This window comes from Ixodes scapularis, unplaced genomic scaffold, assembly GCF_016920785.2.
Source record: "Ixodes scapularis isolate PalLabHiFi unplaced genomic scaffold, ASM1692078v2 PGA_scaffold3__209_contigs__length_174095766, whole genome shotgun sequence".
NCBI classification, from domain to species: domain Eukaryota; kingdom Metazoa; phylum Arthropoda; class Arachnida; order Ixodida; family Ixodidae; genus Ixodes; species Ixodes scapularis.
In genome coordinates this window covers 81071388-81087748 of record NW_024609868.1, presented here as the reverse complement: position 1 = coordinate 81087748, position 16361 = coordinate 81071388, and the positions used below count along the sequence as shown (strand labels likewise).

The window sequence follows — 16361 nt, the reverse complement described above, 5'->3', positions numbered from 1 at the left end:
AAGGCGTTTGGCCGTTTGAGTATTAGCACGGTCGCGCTCCTGATGTGCCTCAAGGTTTGGTTGCCGGGGATTCGACGGTGAAATACTTGTCCTAGTATTTCCCATCGAATAACCGGGTGGCTGTCGAAGTGCGGGCGTTTAGTGGCATTAGGATCGAGGCTTTTTTTTCCAACGTGTCTGACGCCCTGCTCGATTTTGGCACAAACAACACCAGCGTTTGTGCCAGTGTGTACGTTGACAAGTATCGTCGGCTGGCCGCTCAGATCTTGGAACGCCATCGACGATGCAGATCGTCTTTTCTTCCGTCCTTCCGAGGCGGGAGAACAGGTTCTCTTCGATGGAGTGTCATTGTAGTCAGAGTGCCGAGATCCAGGCGCTGAATGATCGGCACAGAGACGTGAAGTGGCCCCTGCAGGACTTCTGCCGCAAGAAGGGCTTCGTGTTCATCGGTGATCTCATGGACGAGTGGCATCTGTGCATTGGCTACTGTTTTATTTGTCATGGAATAAACTGTTTCTGGAATCTTTTACCCAGTTTTCTTGATTGAATGCTCTCAGTATGTTTGCTATTAATGGGATTTTCCTCACAACCTTTATGTGATTGCGGGCGTGCGCGCAAGTCAAGAACGTACGGAGCGGTGGGCACGTACTTGTCCCCTTCGATACCCATAAGCTCACATTAGGGAGTTTTCGTAGGCCGCGTTTCCCCCTCCGCTAAGCCCTCCGCAACGAAGGAGTCGCTGCTGCGCCTGCGCGCCGGCTAACGTAGCGGGTTGCGGAGAGCGTTGCGGAACAGCGGAGACGATCTACGAAAACTCCCTATTAAAACGCTTCGAACCAAGCCAACCACACACACGACGAAGCCTCTCCGCCTCGCCTCAGCAGCGATGCACACATGGACCAAGGCCCCGGAGGCCGGACCCGCACCGCCCGCACGCACAGATGGCACGCAGGCCGACCACACGTGTGTGTGACTCCTGGATAACATAACTATAAAGATATATATTGGTACTAGTTTTATGATGCATGATATTTGCTATTAGTCTTAGAGAACAGTAAACAATTGATGAATTGTCTAAAAATTGGTAAGGTCACGTGACATATTAACTTTAAAACAACAATGAAATGTAACCTCTTTATTTTTAAATCCTATATTTACTTATAAGAAAGCATAATATGTACATAAAAACAAATTATCTTCTTATATTATAAGCCACGTGACCTTTTGCGTGGATGGAGCCTTATCTCCTCCCGACTTGGCTACGTCCCCGCGCGTGGATGTAGCCTCGGCCTTGAAACAATCCATTTTCTGTGGCTTTCTTTTTTTTTTACGAACTTTCGCCTTTTTTTATTACAGTCTCGTGTAATTTTCATCATGATTAGGAAACTCAACTAACGGACGCCGCCATGAAAATATCAGGCAAACATCCGCGTTGCCATGTCACAGAAGCCGAAGTGTCATGCTGTGGCACGTCGCGATCCTGGCGGTTGGTTGCAGAAATGCTAACGAGAAGCTGGAGTAGCACAACCCAACGTGAGTGTCGCTGTCGTCACGGCGTCTCAACTTCTGGCTGCCGAAGCTTCCGTGGACCGCCACACTGAAGAACGACCTGCAGCAGAACAGACGTCTGGCAGCTACACCGCCACTGTTGAGACGCCGCCAGGATCGAGACTGGCGACAGCATGACACTTCCATGACGTCATCAGGCGGAAATCGAGGGGCCACTTTATTGGACGCGGGAAACAGCAGGCGGAGACGCGTTCCAGGTACCGTACTTCCGGCACCATACGTCTACTTATGTTTCCCGCTTGCAGCGGCTAACGAACGTTAAAATAAAAAAAAAATATATATATATATATATATATATATATATATATATATATATATATATATATATATATAAACGTAAAGCATATGCGCTCATCAAGTACTTTTCGTATAAAAATAATAGTGAAGGTAAAACCAAATGAAGCCGCCTAAAACAGAAGAGAATCTTAAATCAGTATAAATGCTGTTGGCTGTATTCAGCCAAAACAATTCCAATCTGTAGCGCTCTAAATTAATGCTCGTTCTTGGATTTTTTTTTTTTTTTTGCGTTTGTGGGGCGCGTTGACCGTCGGTCGCTGAGGATTTAGGCCTCCGACTATGCGGAAACAGACAAACGCAAGCGAGCATACACTGCGAGCAGCTGCTCTATTTAGATATGATCTGGAGCGACTTTAAAGCCTTGAAATACTTAGTTTTAATTACGCCACGAACGAAATCCAATCAGAGCCTGGGAGTAGCGCGATACGTTTCCATGCCAACGGTTACCGCGCCTCTTTAGGCTTAGGAAGGGCCCCCCAGAATCGGAAAACGATCTTAAAAATAGGGTGAGCCCACCGCGCATTTTTTTGTGACTTGAGCGAGCTAAAGCGACGCGAATGCCGGCAGCACCATTCACTCAATGGCAATGAACGTGGCTAATACAGAGTTTTAGGGAAGCGTTTTAGCACATCCGATACGGTATACGATGGGCCCTCCGGTGCGAAATGCGCATGGGTTACCACAGGAGACTCACACATATGCGCAGTTCGTCCCGGAGGGCCCACCACAACCCGGCCCCAAGGAAATGGGGGCCCCACGCTATTTCCCGAATTTCGCGTTAGGGGCAAGCGCCCACACAAAACCTAAAAATCAGTTTGGATTCAACGCATGCGCAGTAGAAGGCCCCTATTTTGGCGGGGCCCCCAATGTTTGGGAACCCCTATCCTCTTTGTTGCTTGGTTGGGATGAAAGCGCGTCGGTCCACAAGGCACTCATGGGACTGGGTTATTTTTCTGGCGTCGCCGGGCACGTCCTTGTCACCCTCCTGACCGCAATGTTGGCGCGATCAGAGCGCTCCTTATTGTCGCTGGAACTTGCGGATACCGCTATTTACGAGCTTATATAATGCTTGACATGATAGTGCAAAAGAGCTATCTATTTTATCAGTTGCGCAAGCACCTCAAACAATTCTTCGTAAAAGTGGGGGAGTCGGGAGCAAAAGAAAAAAAAAAAGTAACTGTTAAAAAGGGATCCTGGAAATATTCATCAAACCCTTCGTGCAAATATCAATGCTGTCACGAAATAAAAATAAACGAACAAGAAGCGAAGAAAATCGCTTTGCATTTAATCGTAACTTCTTACTCGCCGGGAGGAAGTTGAAGAAAACCTTGATTTTTCTAATTTAATACTTTGAGCCCATGTTTTTCCCAGCAAATGACCACAATTCCGCCCGACTGCTGCTTATTTATTTATTTATTTATTTATTTTTTAATGCCTTTTACGCTTTGCGCTTGCACAGAGCGCTGCGGCGCGCTGTGCAGCCACTTTTAAAGCCACGCGCAGAACGAACGCCGCCGGGTGAAATACGTCGTTTTTTTGGCTCCATGGGAATCTGATGCTTGCACGTAGCACTCGTGAATACAAAAGGGGTGCACTGTAAGGGGTATTAAACTGCCGCTCGACTCCTTTTTTTTTTTTTTTTTTTTTTTTTTCAGGGAGAGAGCGGGCGTTGTCCTCGAGCTATGCCTCGAGTTAATTCCGCCGTGACCTCCGCATCTGGAGGACCTTTTGCTTGATGACGCATTGCTGCGTCTCACCACGCTGACGACAGCAGTGAACGTACTCCCGCAGAGGCTCGTAATACCGCTCCCGTAAATTCCACGGCACTTCGACGGGCTTTTCTTTGATAAGGGGAGGCTTATCCCACTATCAAGGTATCATTCACAAGATTCCATGATACTCCACGGGATATAAGACCTGTCATTAATACTTCGTTCCAAGAAATATGCTTAGCCTGGAAGACAATCATATCTACCCGAGAACCTTTTTTGACCTGATGAGTGCTTGACAAGATCAGAAGTCTTCTGCCATGCGGCAACTCTTCGAACGTTTGTTTCAGTGGGTATTGGGAATTATCTGAGTATTTAAAGTTTGAACAAAGGAGCCTTTTTCCTCTCTTCTTGAAAACCCATAAGGAGAAATAAAAAAGAACGCCAAACTCTTTACCACAATCTTGGAGCTTGGTGCAACGTTGATATTTTGCGCCTGTGGATTTGCACGCCACTACTGCGTGCATTTATTATTTATCCTGGATCAATAGAACTTCCTAGAAAATCCCAGGAGACCTCGCGGCGAAAGGAATTCTGGCGCTGTTCAGATGTGCACTCGTGCCGACTCGAGCACTTCCTGTGTCATGGAAGCAGCATTCTCTCTTATTATTGGCAGCCCAGTGCCAACAGAACTAAAAGCGAACGCGAAAGGTCATCACACACTTTGTTTTACTTTCCCCCTGCCTTATCTGGGCTTTGAAATCACAAATTGTTAAACCAACGACAACTTCGCTTTCGATTCCTTGTGTCGCACATCGGAACGTCACAGTGCGTCAAGCAGACGGTATACGTGCAACAATTATCCGAAAAATTCTGACGTATTTCACTTTTGCGGCGATAGCCGTTATAAGAAGGTTCCTGTATGATTGTCGTGGCACTTGGCGTCACGGTGACGTGACATCACAGTGTAACATTTAGTGGGAAACTTTCTCCACTAGATTAAGTGAAAAAAGTTATTCGCTAAATTTATCGGAAAAATAAATGTGTGCAAAGCGGTTGTGCGTAGTCTGTATGCACCAAAGTTTGCAGCAGAGCGTGCACTGCAAATGAACAAGGGCCGTCGCTGCCGTTCATTTGCAGGACAGGAATTGGGAATTGTTTCCCGGGTCCTGAATACTTCATTTATATTCGAAGTATGTGTGAATTCTCCACCGCATCCGCTTATCTACATTGCGCGCTTTACTACGAATGTAGGAATAAGAAACCGGGGACGGATAATGGATGGCGGCAAGAACATCACCGGCTATTGGCAAAACGAGCTGAATCGTCGGCGCTACGGATGATCAGGGAGCAGAAATCCACCTGGATGGACAGATGGATTGGTGCATGACAGCTGTTCCCTTTGAATTTGTCGGTAACTTACACCGCCTAGCCGATTACGTAGCATTTTTAGTTCCAGATTATATGGTGTTGAAGCCAATTGAATCAAATGTAAGATTTATCTGTCTCTTAATTATAGTCACCATTTCTCTTTTAGCCATCATCTGTTCCCGCAGAGGCGGTGCCCCCTGCCGGAGAATTATCTTGGTAGACAACTTGAGGAAATAAAAAAAACGCCCGTGGGAAAGGGAGGCGGGAATCCTCTTTGTACTACCTTGGTGGCGAAAGACAAGTAATAAGGGGCACAAAGGCCATATCTCGGGACATAAATCTAGGTCATCTGGCGTCATCGCTCGAAGAAATGTTTCCGTTCCATCCAACCTTTCGCTGCCCTAGCGCCTTCTAAAGGCGAGAGTTTTAGTAGATCGTTCCCAAACTCCCCGATAACCCCAGTACCGATAAGGTGCGTGAGCAAAGGCGGCGGCGGAGTATCGGGGACCATGAGCGCAGGTATCGCCAACGATCTACTAAAATTCTCTAATAAAGCATTTCACCTCGTAAAGATGTCCGAGATTGTCTCCACTTGCTCAGTGCGCAACCATGATGCGGTGTGCACAATGTGTTAGCGTCGTGCGGTACAACACATCCCTCTGCGGAGGCAATCAAGAAAATATTCAGCATTGCGGCTGGCCGTATTCACCAGAAAATACCTGAGATGACTGACAAGAACATTGATAGTCAAATACCTCCCAAGTTCCACGAGGTATTCTAAAAAAATCGTTAGTGTCGCGTGAATTTAGAACTAAAGCAATTGAAAGTTGAAAGTAACTAATTAGTTTTCGATCCTTTTCAAATGTTTTGGAAGGTTGTGTATGATTCGCGTGTTTAATAAGACTGTTCGGTGGTACAACCGTAATGGGTATTCAGTGCGTTTTTTTTAATAACTTACGTGACCACTCGCATGTGCGCCAAACAAGTGAACACATGAGTTGTAACAGAAAATTGCTGAAATGAGCGAGAGATATAATTACAACGAACGGCAATCTCTAATTTCACTCGTTCTCGTAACAGGGTTGTGTGTGTACTGTGTAATCAAGTGAATTCAGGTGCCCGTGCTGCGTCTTTAACCGCAGCAACGCGCTAATTGGGAGGGCAGGTTGTTTCAGCAGAACGAGACTAAGATACCACAAAAACGCAAATATCAGCGTCCGGTGGAGGCCCCCGTTCGCTGGAGCGGATGGAGACGGGCCTGAACGCCTGAACAAACACACACAAACTCGCGCCACAGGACAAAGGAATCAGCGAGAGAAGGAACAGTACACTCTACGCCTCCCGAACTCGTGTGGAAATGACTACACGCCGTTGCCTCATCGCGTGAGCTATCCCCCCTCCCCCAAACTCTGTCTCTCTCTTTTTTTCTCTCTCTGTCTAGATCGTCCGCTCTTCTCTTCCACTGAACAAGAAACACTTGCAATGCTCTCTCGGAGCCATCTGGCTTGGCAGCACCACTGCACGGCGTAATCACCGATCCCTTTTCTCAAGCCTCCGGAAAACCTGCTACTACTACGTGTTCTTCTTTTTTTTTTAAGTTTTGTAGCCGAGCGTGCCACAATCGCCGCCTTCCATTTCTCCGAAAGGGTTCAGGGACGCAGTCTCTCTTCAATCGAAGCTTCCCCGTCCCTCGGATCAACTTGTGTGCGTATTCTTTTTTTTTCCTCCTCACATTTGTTTATTTCAGTCTCATTCCTCGTCGTAAGTGCAACGACCGTGACAGTTTGACAGCGGTCGTCCTGCAGCTCCGGACGCCATCAGCGATCATTTAAAGCCGAGGAAGACATCTCCCGAAGCAGGAAATGCCGACTTCTGCTGTCCTCCAAGGTTAGGAAACACGCGTTCCCTTTCCAACAGCTCCTTGGTCAGAAGAACCAGTCTCCGGGCGACGTAGAGCGGCTTCGATCTGCGCCGGGGGTGAACGCTGCTGCGAGCGACGTCCTCTTGCGCTTGTGTGTCCGTGCGCGTGCCGCTATCTTCCGCCGCCGAGCTCTTCGGTCACAACCGTATCTTATTTTTAACCAGACATCCATCCACAAGGACGGCCGCGCTTTGTTCCGGAGTCGATTGTGGACATTATTCGACGTCGAGATACAGAAGGTGTCGGTCTCGGATGCTGGCAACGCGCATTGCTTGACGAGACGAGATGGGCTCCACCGATGCTTCTCCCAACGCGACGACGACGACGCTCATTGAAGATTTGCTCAACGCCGCCGCGAACGCGACCAACAGTTCCCAGCCGGTCAGCACCGATGTGCCGGTGATCAAGAAAGTGCATGATGTGATGATCGTGTTGATCCTCGTCTCCATCATGTTTTCCATGGGATGCCACATCAAACTGTCCGAGGTAAGTGTTTTTTTTTTTTTTTTTCAATTTTGAAAATTAGTTTGCGTTTTGTTGCTTCTTTAGCTATAACTCGTTGCGTCTGGGCTGTGTGTCGACTTCAAAACCTGGTTTCGAGGTCGATGAATTTGGCGGAGGACACGCGACTTTAGAAACTGGTTTTGAATGGGTCCTTTGGTTCGTGTTCTTTCGGATCGTGTTTTGGCTTAGGATGACTCTAGCATCCTTCGCAATATTTTTGGTGGACCAAAAAAAAAAAAATCGTGAGCAGCGTGCAAACAAATTTGTAACTTTGTTTACTATTTTGCTGTCAATACTTGGATGAAACAAGTTGTTAAGAAAAAGTCAATCCCCCTGCACCGAGGGAAACCACATTATTCATCCGAGTCAGTAAGCATTAAGAGAATGTTGTCACGACCATCCCTTAGGAATCTGTTGATCTAGTAATTAATATTACCTTGTGTTTCATTGCGTTGTTTTGGTATGGTTGTATGCGCGCAAGAACGACACAATGAGCGAAAACACGGAGATAAATGATCGAAGGTCCTGATAATAAAGGCAAACCTTGAACTTGACCTTTCTCGTTATAACGTCGCGGTCTATTGCGGAAGATGTACCGTGTCAGATTGAGAAAAGGAAACACGGTTTTTTGGGTCGCATATACAAACTATTCGTCGCAGGAAGCTGAAATTCGGTGATAATATGACGCAACCAGTAATGATAGAATGAGGACTGTTTGAGAACACGCTGCCTAAATCCAAAAATACGACTGAAAAAAAAAATATTTCTTTTTCTGTGAGCTGACGTCCACCTAAGTCTAATATTCATCAAACCAAAAAATTGCATGAGGGTGCCTGTAGCGTTGATTTCAGTGAAACGAACTTGTCAGCGAGAATGGCGACATTGCTTTTTTATACCTTTGTTTGTAGCTCAGGTAGACGTCAGCTAATAGAAAAAAACACAATTTGTTTGCTCGTCTTTTTTGTTTTGTGTTTCCAGATAAATTAAAAAAATTAAAAAAATACTCGCCAGTAAATTTGTCATTAATTCGGATGTATCCGAAAAACTCCAAATTTCGAGGTCACAACGACAAAATAAAAAAGACCGTGTTTTACAAATGAACTTTATAAGAGCACAGGGTCTGTGATCTTTAGGAAATACCACTTCAGTTTCCTTTGAAATCTCGAACTACTGACAAATTGGGTTTGCCTTTTATCCCGTTAAGGTTCCTTCAGGACGACGGGTCATGAAACAATCATTTTATTTATTTTGTTTTTGAGTTAAAAAAAATATTGGGAACACAGTAAAATAAACTCCGAATTTCAAAGAATCGGGAATCTAACAAAAATAAACTCCGGAAAACACCCTCCGAATTTCACGAGAAATAAACTCCGAAAACACAGAATCCGGTCTATAGGTAACGTCCTATTCTCATTCCATCACCGCCACTGGCATCACATTCTCACCCATGGTGTCCGCTTTCCGCGATGCGTGATTTATTTATGCGAACCTAAAAACCGCGTTTAACTTTCCCTATTGGACCCGGTAAAGATGTCGACAGTACGTTAATTAAGCAGTTATGACCAGTCCATCCGCGACGGCTGCAGCTGCCATCAAAAGAAAATTGATATTGTGCTCGAATCGGGCAAAAGTTACAACATAAATAAAATTTGAGACCCGACAAGGACTCGTTAATTTTTCAATCGTAATGTCTAATCCTGTAATGCCTAACCTTGTGACTTTGTGTGGTTATCCCAAAACTTCCGAAAATTACTTATCCTATCGACCGGGTGTTAGCGCAGGATCTTTTGCGTGGTCCGAAGGACGACATGATGATTGAACGGCCTTAAGGGGAGTTCACCCGCGACTTATTTGAAGCCATTTCCTCACAGCTGACGCAGACTCTTTCCGGAGTAAGCTGGTTTCTACCAGCTGCGCATGCGGCTCGGGTTCTCGGGATTGGCTGAAGCCACGGGCTGTCCGCGCGGATCTAGGCGTCCGCCGCGTACACCGGCAGTTCTTTGAATGGCTTCGATCTCCGACTGTCTCTGAAGTTAGAATCACGTGCGAACAATTCAGAGATATTTTTATGAGCACCCTATTTACTGATGGTGTTTTGCGTTGGTATAGTGCACTCGGGTTTTCAACTTCTGCAGTTGCGCCACCTGAGTGTAGATTGAGTCGCTCACGCAACTGACGCCTTGACGCCAAGTATCGGCTTCAGCGGCGTTCATCGCTTGTTTGTCGATATGTTTGCAGATATTTGCAGCGTACGGCGCGTGCATTCCTTTCCGAATCAACGAACATGCACGTCATGAGCTGCAAATATGGCATGATGAACTGTGCGACCTTCACAACCCATACAGTAATTTCAAGACAAAAACCTTCTGGCCGCTGCGATCTTCAGTATTCGTTCGTATGGCGGGTGCTTTGCTCGCTTTCCGAAGCGACGAACAAGCGTATGCCGGCCTCTAAGGATAGCACGCTAGCTTGTGATTTCGTAAACATTGAAACGGTGTATAAGTGGTATAAGCATCTGTCAGAATCTGCTCACCGGCGCTAATAAAACGTTAAAAAAAAGAAGAAAAAAAAAACTCCGCGTTTTATTAAAAGATAAACATTGGTTCTCTTTTGACATTTTCGTAATTCTTGTTTTCTTTCACACATTCATTGTTCGTGTGTTACATGAGCGACCGTTCAGGCGCGGGGCATTTCGGAAGAAGTGAAAAGCGCGCGTGTGCAGATTTTAACGGCGCTCAAGCTCGCGAGTGCAGAGACGCCAGTAGCAACGTTACCGGAGCAAGCTCAGTTTCACAGCTCAGGGCTCAGTGGTGGCCACGAGAACTAGCAGCGCCGCAGTCGAGTCTTGCTTCCGGATTGTCTAGCCCGCCTTAGCAATACTGAGCTTGGGCGAGTTGTTGATTCATACTAACACTTCACAGCGCAAGGAAACAGACACACACAAAAATAAATTTCAAACACTCAAAGAACACTCACAGTGCGCTGACTCTGATCTCTGTGGTGTATTAGACTTCATCTTCATCATCTTTTTTTTTTTTTTTTGCTATCATACACATGGAAGTAAAAAATAAAAGGAAGAAAAGAAAAGGAAGCTCTCAACGCAGTGGTGGTAGCAGACAACGCGCGAGACAGGGAAGCGAGATCCGACTGCAGCGCCGCTAGTTCTCGTGACCGCCACCTGGGCCACTCGCCTCTGCTCAGGCGAGAATAGACCCTTTCCGAAATTCAGTGCCATCTGGTGGTTTGTAAAGCAGTTTAGGTTTTGCCATATCAATGGCGGAAATGAACTTGGATCGGCACCGTCGCTTTCGCAAGTCAACGGCACGCGAGGTTGTTCAGTGTGAGTTCTTTCTTGATCACTTTCAATTCGATGGTGACCAGAACCTGCATTCAGAACAAAGCTCCGACCCACTCAGGTGCCTCGAGAATATTCTCTACACCAAAGTGCTTTAAAGCCGATTGTGTGCCGACCACAGATTGACTGAATCTGAGTTATTAGAAATAAACGCTTACGTAGCTCTTGTGTTCCATTCCTACGTCGCGTCGTACTGACCCCCCGAATGTACAGGCCTCGCAAGATCCGCTTAGGAGCATCTTCAACGTCTTCCTTTATCAGTCAATAGAAGGCCGCCATTGGTATGGCACAGACGCCGTTCCACAGATGATGATAGTGACCAAAGTGGCCAGACTGAATTTTGGAAAGGGTCTATAGGGAGCTGCGAAACAGCTTGCTCCAGTAACGTTGGCTAGTAGCTTTGGCTTCACAGCAGTGTTCTACCGAAAAAAGTAACGAAATACGTTACTCATTCCTTCCAAAAATAAAAAGAACTCGTTACTGACCTACGTTACCTCAGAATAAAAGGAACGCGTTACCGTTACTGTTACCGACAAAATGTAATGCACGTTACTTTTTCTTTACTTTCTTTAAATTATGACTTAGCACGTTTCACTGTTTTGACGTTAGAGGTACGCATAAGCTTCCTATTTCAAGAATCATCATCTCCACGCAGAAACATAATTACCTGATCTGTTTTAAGGTTTCACCAAAATACTCACAAGAAAACACGCAAAACAAAAAACGCCGAACACTCAAAAATGTGCATAACTTGGCGCCTAGTAACACAAAAACAATTCGTATAATTTTCTCTTTTTTTAAGTTTTGAGGATATTTTTTTATGAGAGGGTGTGCAGGGAATGCGAGGTGCATTCTCTGTCGACGTTAAAAACCTTGTTTTCGGTGCCTCACGAGCCCCTACTTTTGTCTACCAGAGGGCGCATTGAACATAACGGTATTCTTCCGTTCCAGAGCTCTTGTGGAATAAGCGTCAAACATTTTCTGGAGCTTTTGACTTTTGACTTAAAGCGCACATTTTTTTCTTTTGAAGGGGATCTTTATATGCATCGGCTCTTGTGTGGCGCCTGTTTTGTGCAACATTTTTCTTTTTTTTAGTGTTTGCGGAAGAGCCATCTCAGAGAAATTGCAGGACTCGATTATAGTTCAAAGTGTTCATATTTGTAAATGATTTCCTGATTCTGAGTAACGGGCTCACACACTAACTTGTGACGTGACGGAGTTGTTGGAGGTGTTTCGGTCATGTTGTAGTGGCTTAAAATTCACGCATGAGGAGCCAAGGGACGGACGATTGCAGTTTCTGGATCTCAGATTAAGCCTACAGAAGGATCATATTTGCTGGATATATAGACCGTTTTATCGTGGGTAGCGCCATTTTGAGAGCGAGAGAGAAAAGGGGAAAGGGCTACCGGCGCTTTCCTCCTTTCTGATTGTGTAGAAAGAGTGGAAGTCCCGGATGAGAGGCTTGGCCGGTGTTGGGCGTCTGCAGTGCCCCAACTTCGTTCGCGCTTTCTTCTACGTTTCAAGCTCCCAAACTTGACTAGAGCCATGGTCTTTGATGGCGACAGTCCCCCGGTCATCGGGACACCATTGATGGGTGATAGAGTGCACGAATAACGACAGAAAGCGTCGAATACTGTCCGAGGACCTATGTAGCTTGCATGGAATCCGGCAAGGCAAGTACGGCTGGAATGTTTTTAAGCTCCATTGCTTTCCGCATGACTGGAGATGATGAACCATTTATACATTTTTGCCAGCAATGGGCCTATTTAAACGTAGCCGCTTTTAGTTGTAATCAGCAAGCGATACACGAAACGGCAACCTCAATTAACTTTGTAAACGCCTGGAGCTGCTATATAACGTCTTGCTGTGCTGTTTTTATCTTCGTGTCCCTGTTCTTATATTTCCTTGTGAATGAACGACGAAGACGCTCTAGATGTACTTTTATCGAACCGCAGAAAGCCTCGAAGCAGCCACGAATTATTATACTATTTGATGCAATATTTTGAGTACTCACCTCCAATTTCTATAGCTGGCACGTTCGCTGCCGCTGTTCCCCCCGTCGCCACACTGGCGGATGCCATGACTCAAACAGAGAAACGTGCACAATGGGCTCGAAAACTCAGATCGCAACACACGAGTCGTTCCCTGCAGCGACTATCAAGCGCCTCAAAGCGCCTTAGTCAACGGAAACAACCCACCAGCGGCACTCCAAGGAGCGCTTTTGCCGGCTCTCTGGTATCGCGCAGGAGATCGCAATAAAAAAAAATAATAATAAAAAAAAACCAATAGAACTACGTTTTCAACAATTTCCAGCCTCACCCGGCGGCGGAAATAAAAGCCTTTAACTAAGTGTTGTAGATGATAAAATCGATTCAGTCACCACTACAAATTATCACTATTAAGAAAAATTCAGTTACGAAATTTTACAAGCTGAAACAGCAGTTATCATGAGAAAACTCGCACGCACATTACGAGCGTACCCCATGTTCATCGGCGGTACAGCGTTCGGTGCGCGCTCCATTCACGAAATGTTCCGAGCGAAGTCGAGAGGATGGCGTTGAGGAAACGCCTTTTCGGTTTACGGACGCAAGCAATCCACTGCCCCCGGAGACAGGGGTCATGTGGAAAGCGATGGAGTTCAAAGACATTGCAGCCGCTCTCGCCTTGCTGGATTCCTTGCAAGCTACATATGTCCTCGGACAGTATTCTATGCTTTCTGTTTTTATTCGTGCACCCTATGACCCAGCAATGGTGTCCCGATGACCGGGCGACTGTTGCCATCGAAGCCCCTGGCTCTAATTAAGTTTGCGAGTTTAAAACAGAAAAGAAAGCGCGAACGAAGTTCGCGCACAGCAGACACCCAACACCGGCGAAGCCTCTCATCCGGGACTTTCACTCTTTCTACACAATCAGAAAGGGGGAAAGCGGCGGTACCCCTTTCCCCTTTTCTCTCTCGCCCTCTTTCAGTAAAACGGTCTATACTAGCCGCGTTCAAAGAAAGGTACACATCCGTTTAACACTGCCTATTCAGAAATAGTAAAAGGAAGCATTGCCTTGACGTGTCTAGGCGGCTTTCAAGAAGTCTTGCAGGCACAGTACTTAAGAAAGCTTCGAGAAGCATGTAGCGCAGCTGGAGACAGCGGGTTTCCCTCAGGGCACCCAAGGTGGCAGAAGGCCTGGTAAAGAAAATAAAGGCATACAGAGGGCAACCCTGCGGCAGGAGTATGGTGAGGCCGGTTTTAATTCAATATATGCACACCGTCACGCGTAATCTTAAGAAAGTGGCCGCACGGTACGATGTATCCGTGGTTTTCACTGCACCAAATAAGCTGTCGCGGTTGTGCCGTAGGCTCAACAGTCCTAGTGATTGTACAGATCCTTGCAAAACCAAGCACCGCGTCAAATACATAGAGTGCACTGCAGAAGTAGTGTAAAAAATACCGTTGTCATGCGGCTTCTCTTATATCCGCCAGACAGGTAGGTGCTTCAATGATCGTGCGCGCGAACATGCCGCGGCCATGCAAGCTACCCCGTCGGCACACCTTGCCAATCACTCCAGTCGTTGCCCATGTGCCCCTTCATTTAGCGATAGCAGGTTTCTGGCTAGGTACCCAGATAGAATTTCTAGAGAGATACATGACGCTTTTCAAATCAAAACAAATGTCGACAAATGTCTAAGTTACACGTCATTGTCGTTATCGGCAAATGAGTGCACTTTTTTGTTACGGGGGTTACACCGGCATTAGCCACGACTGTCTGTTTGTTTTGCCGCGATTATATATATATATATATATATATATATATATATATATATATATATATAATGCCGCGCGCAGGGTCACGGACTTGTAGAAAGTTCTCGTTCACTCTTGCTGCGGACATAACTATCGTTCATCCCTGTTTTTGTTGTTCTAGAAAGTCCTTGTTCATTCTCGCCCCGAGCGCGCTACGCTCGAACCTTCTCCGCCGAATCTTCGAGATACTGACTCACTCTAGATAAGAGGCCGCCCGCGACCTTGTCGAGTCAGTCTCGCCCCAGCGCTCGATTCTGCTGACACGCCGACTTCGACGCCCGCGACGCTCTGCTTTTTTCTGTTTCCTTCTTTATTTTTGGCACAAGTTCGCCACATTAAACGTTTATTTATTTCTGTTTATTTCTTGTTTATTGGTCACGACTCACCACCCGTGACAATATATATGTTTTGTTTTTAAAGTTAGCTGCAAGTGCGCCCCTGTTTGTCTACATCGTTGTCCCTGTGTTTTTTGGCGCTTACCTACTTAAATACGTAACCAGTAACTTAGCTACGTTACGCGTTACCGATAAAAAGTAACGCGTTACCGGTGACGCCGTTCCTTGTAACGCGTTACCGCCAACACATAACCATGGAAAACTGTGCCAAGCAAATGGCGTGCGTCACGCGCCATTTCCTTGACACCGTGCACGGCCGAGATAAGTAGACCTTTCCGGAAATATGTGGTGCCCCAGCGTCTGCTTTACGCATTGTGACGTTCAGATGTACGGCACGTGAAATTATTCCACGTAGACGAAGTTCATGTTGGTTTTAACACTTCGTGATTTCAGAACGCAGAGGAGGCTGAAGGAAAGCAAAACAGAGCATGTGATGACCTTCTTTTCCGTGCACTTAATTTTTGCGTGCGTTCTGAGCTCCTACCGTTAAGAAAGAATGAGTTGTACCGCTACCAGAATATACGAAGCGTTCGAGCCGGCACGAGCGTACATCAGAATAGCCCCACAATTCACCTCGTTACAAGGTCTCCTGGAATTTTCCGGAAAGGTCTGTTGTGGTATGTCTATGTTTTTACCACGACCAAGTCTATACTTACGGCCACTCCATCTGCAGAAACACTCCAGCACGCACCCCCGGAGGGCCGAGTTTCAGCGGCGCCTCGTGGCGGGGCCTGAAACTCGGTATTTTTTTTTTCTCGTGGGCCCCTAAGAGCTGCGCTCTAAAAATGAAAGTCGCTTACAACTCCCTAACACCAAATTAGAAAGCAGCTCTTGAGGAGGAGGAGGGAAGGGTACTGAGGGGAGTGTATACCCTCCTCCCTCCTCCTCACCTCCTCATCCTGCGTGCTACTCCTCCCTTCGAGCGGCGTCGGCGTAACCGTGACGTCACGTGACCCTCGTGACCTCACGGGGGTCACGTGACGTCGCCGGGGTCACGTGACCTCACGGGGGTCACGCGGCCTCACCGAAGTCCCGTGACCTCAAGGGAGTCACGTGACCTCACGGGGTTCGCGTGACCTCACGGGAGTCACGTGACGTCACCGGGGTCACGTGACCCCCTTCAGGTCACGTGACATCATCGTGATGACGTCATCACCATCGTCAGTGATGACGTCACACGTGACTGAGGATGCCGTCATCGTGATGATGACGATGACGTCATCGTGATGATGTCATCAGCGACGTCATCGTGATTATGACACGGACGGTGAGGATGACGTCATCATGATGACGTCATCACGATGCCGTCACTGATGACTTCGTAAGTGACGTTACGGGTCCCATAATACAGCGCGCGGTTACGGCGACGGCGACGCCGCTCAAGCCGGAAACGGGCGCCTAAGAGCCGAGTTCTAAATTTATTATTATTATTATTATTATCTGTGC

The 16361-nt window shown here is 46.7% G+C and overlaps 1 protein-coding gene across 1 annotated transcript in view; it reads left to right on the top strand.

Annotated features, from left to right (window-relative positions):
* The first annotated feature begins 6417 nt into the window (after positions 1-6417).
* Positions 6418-16361, top strand: part of LOC115325487 (ileal sodium/bile acid cotransporter) — a 127532-nt gene continuing 117588 nt past the window's right edge. Inside the window, exon 1 of the mRNA XM_042292507.1 lies at positions 6418-7353. Within this exon, the coding sequence (XP_042148441.1) occupies positions 7153-7353 (201 nt within the window). The 5' untranslated portion in view covers positions 6418-7152. The remainder of the gene's footprint in view (positions 7354-16361) is intronic.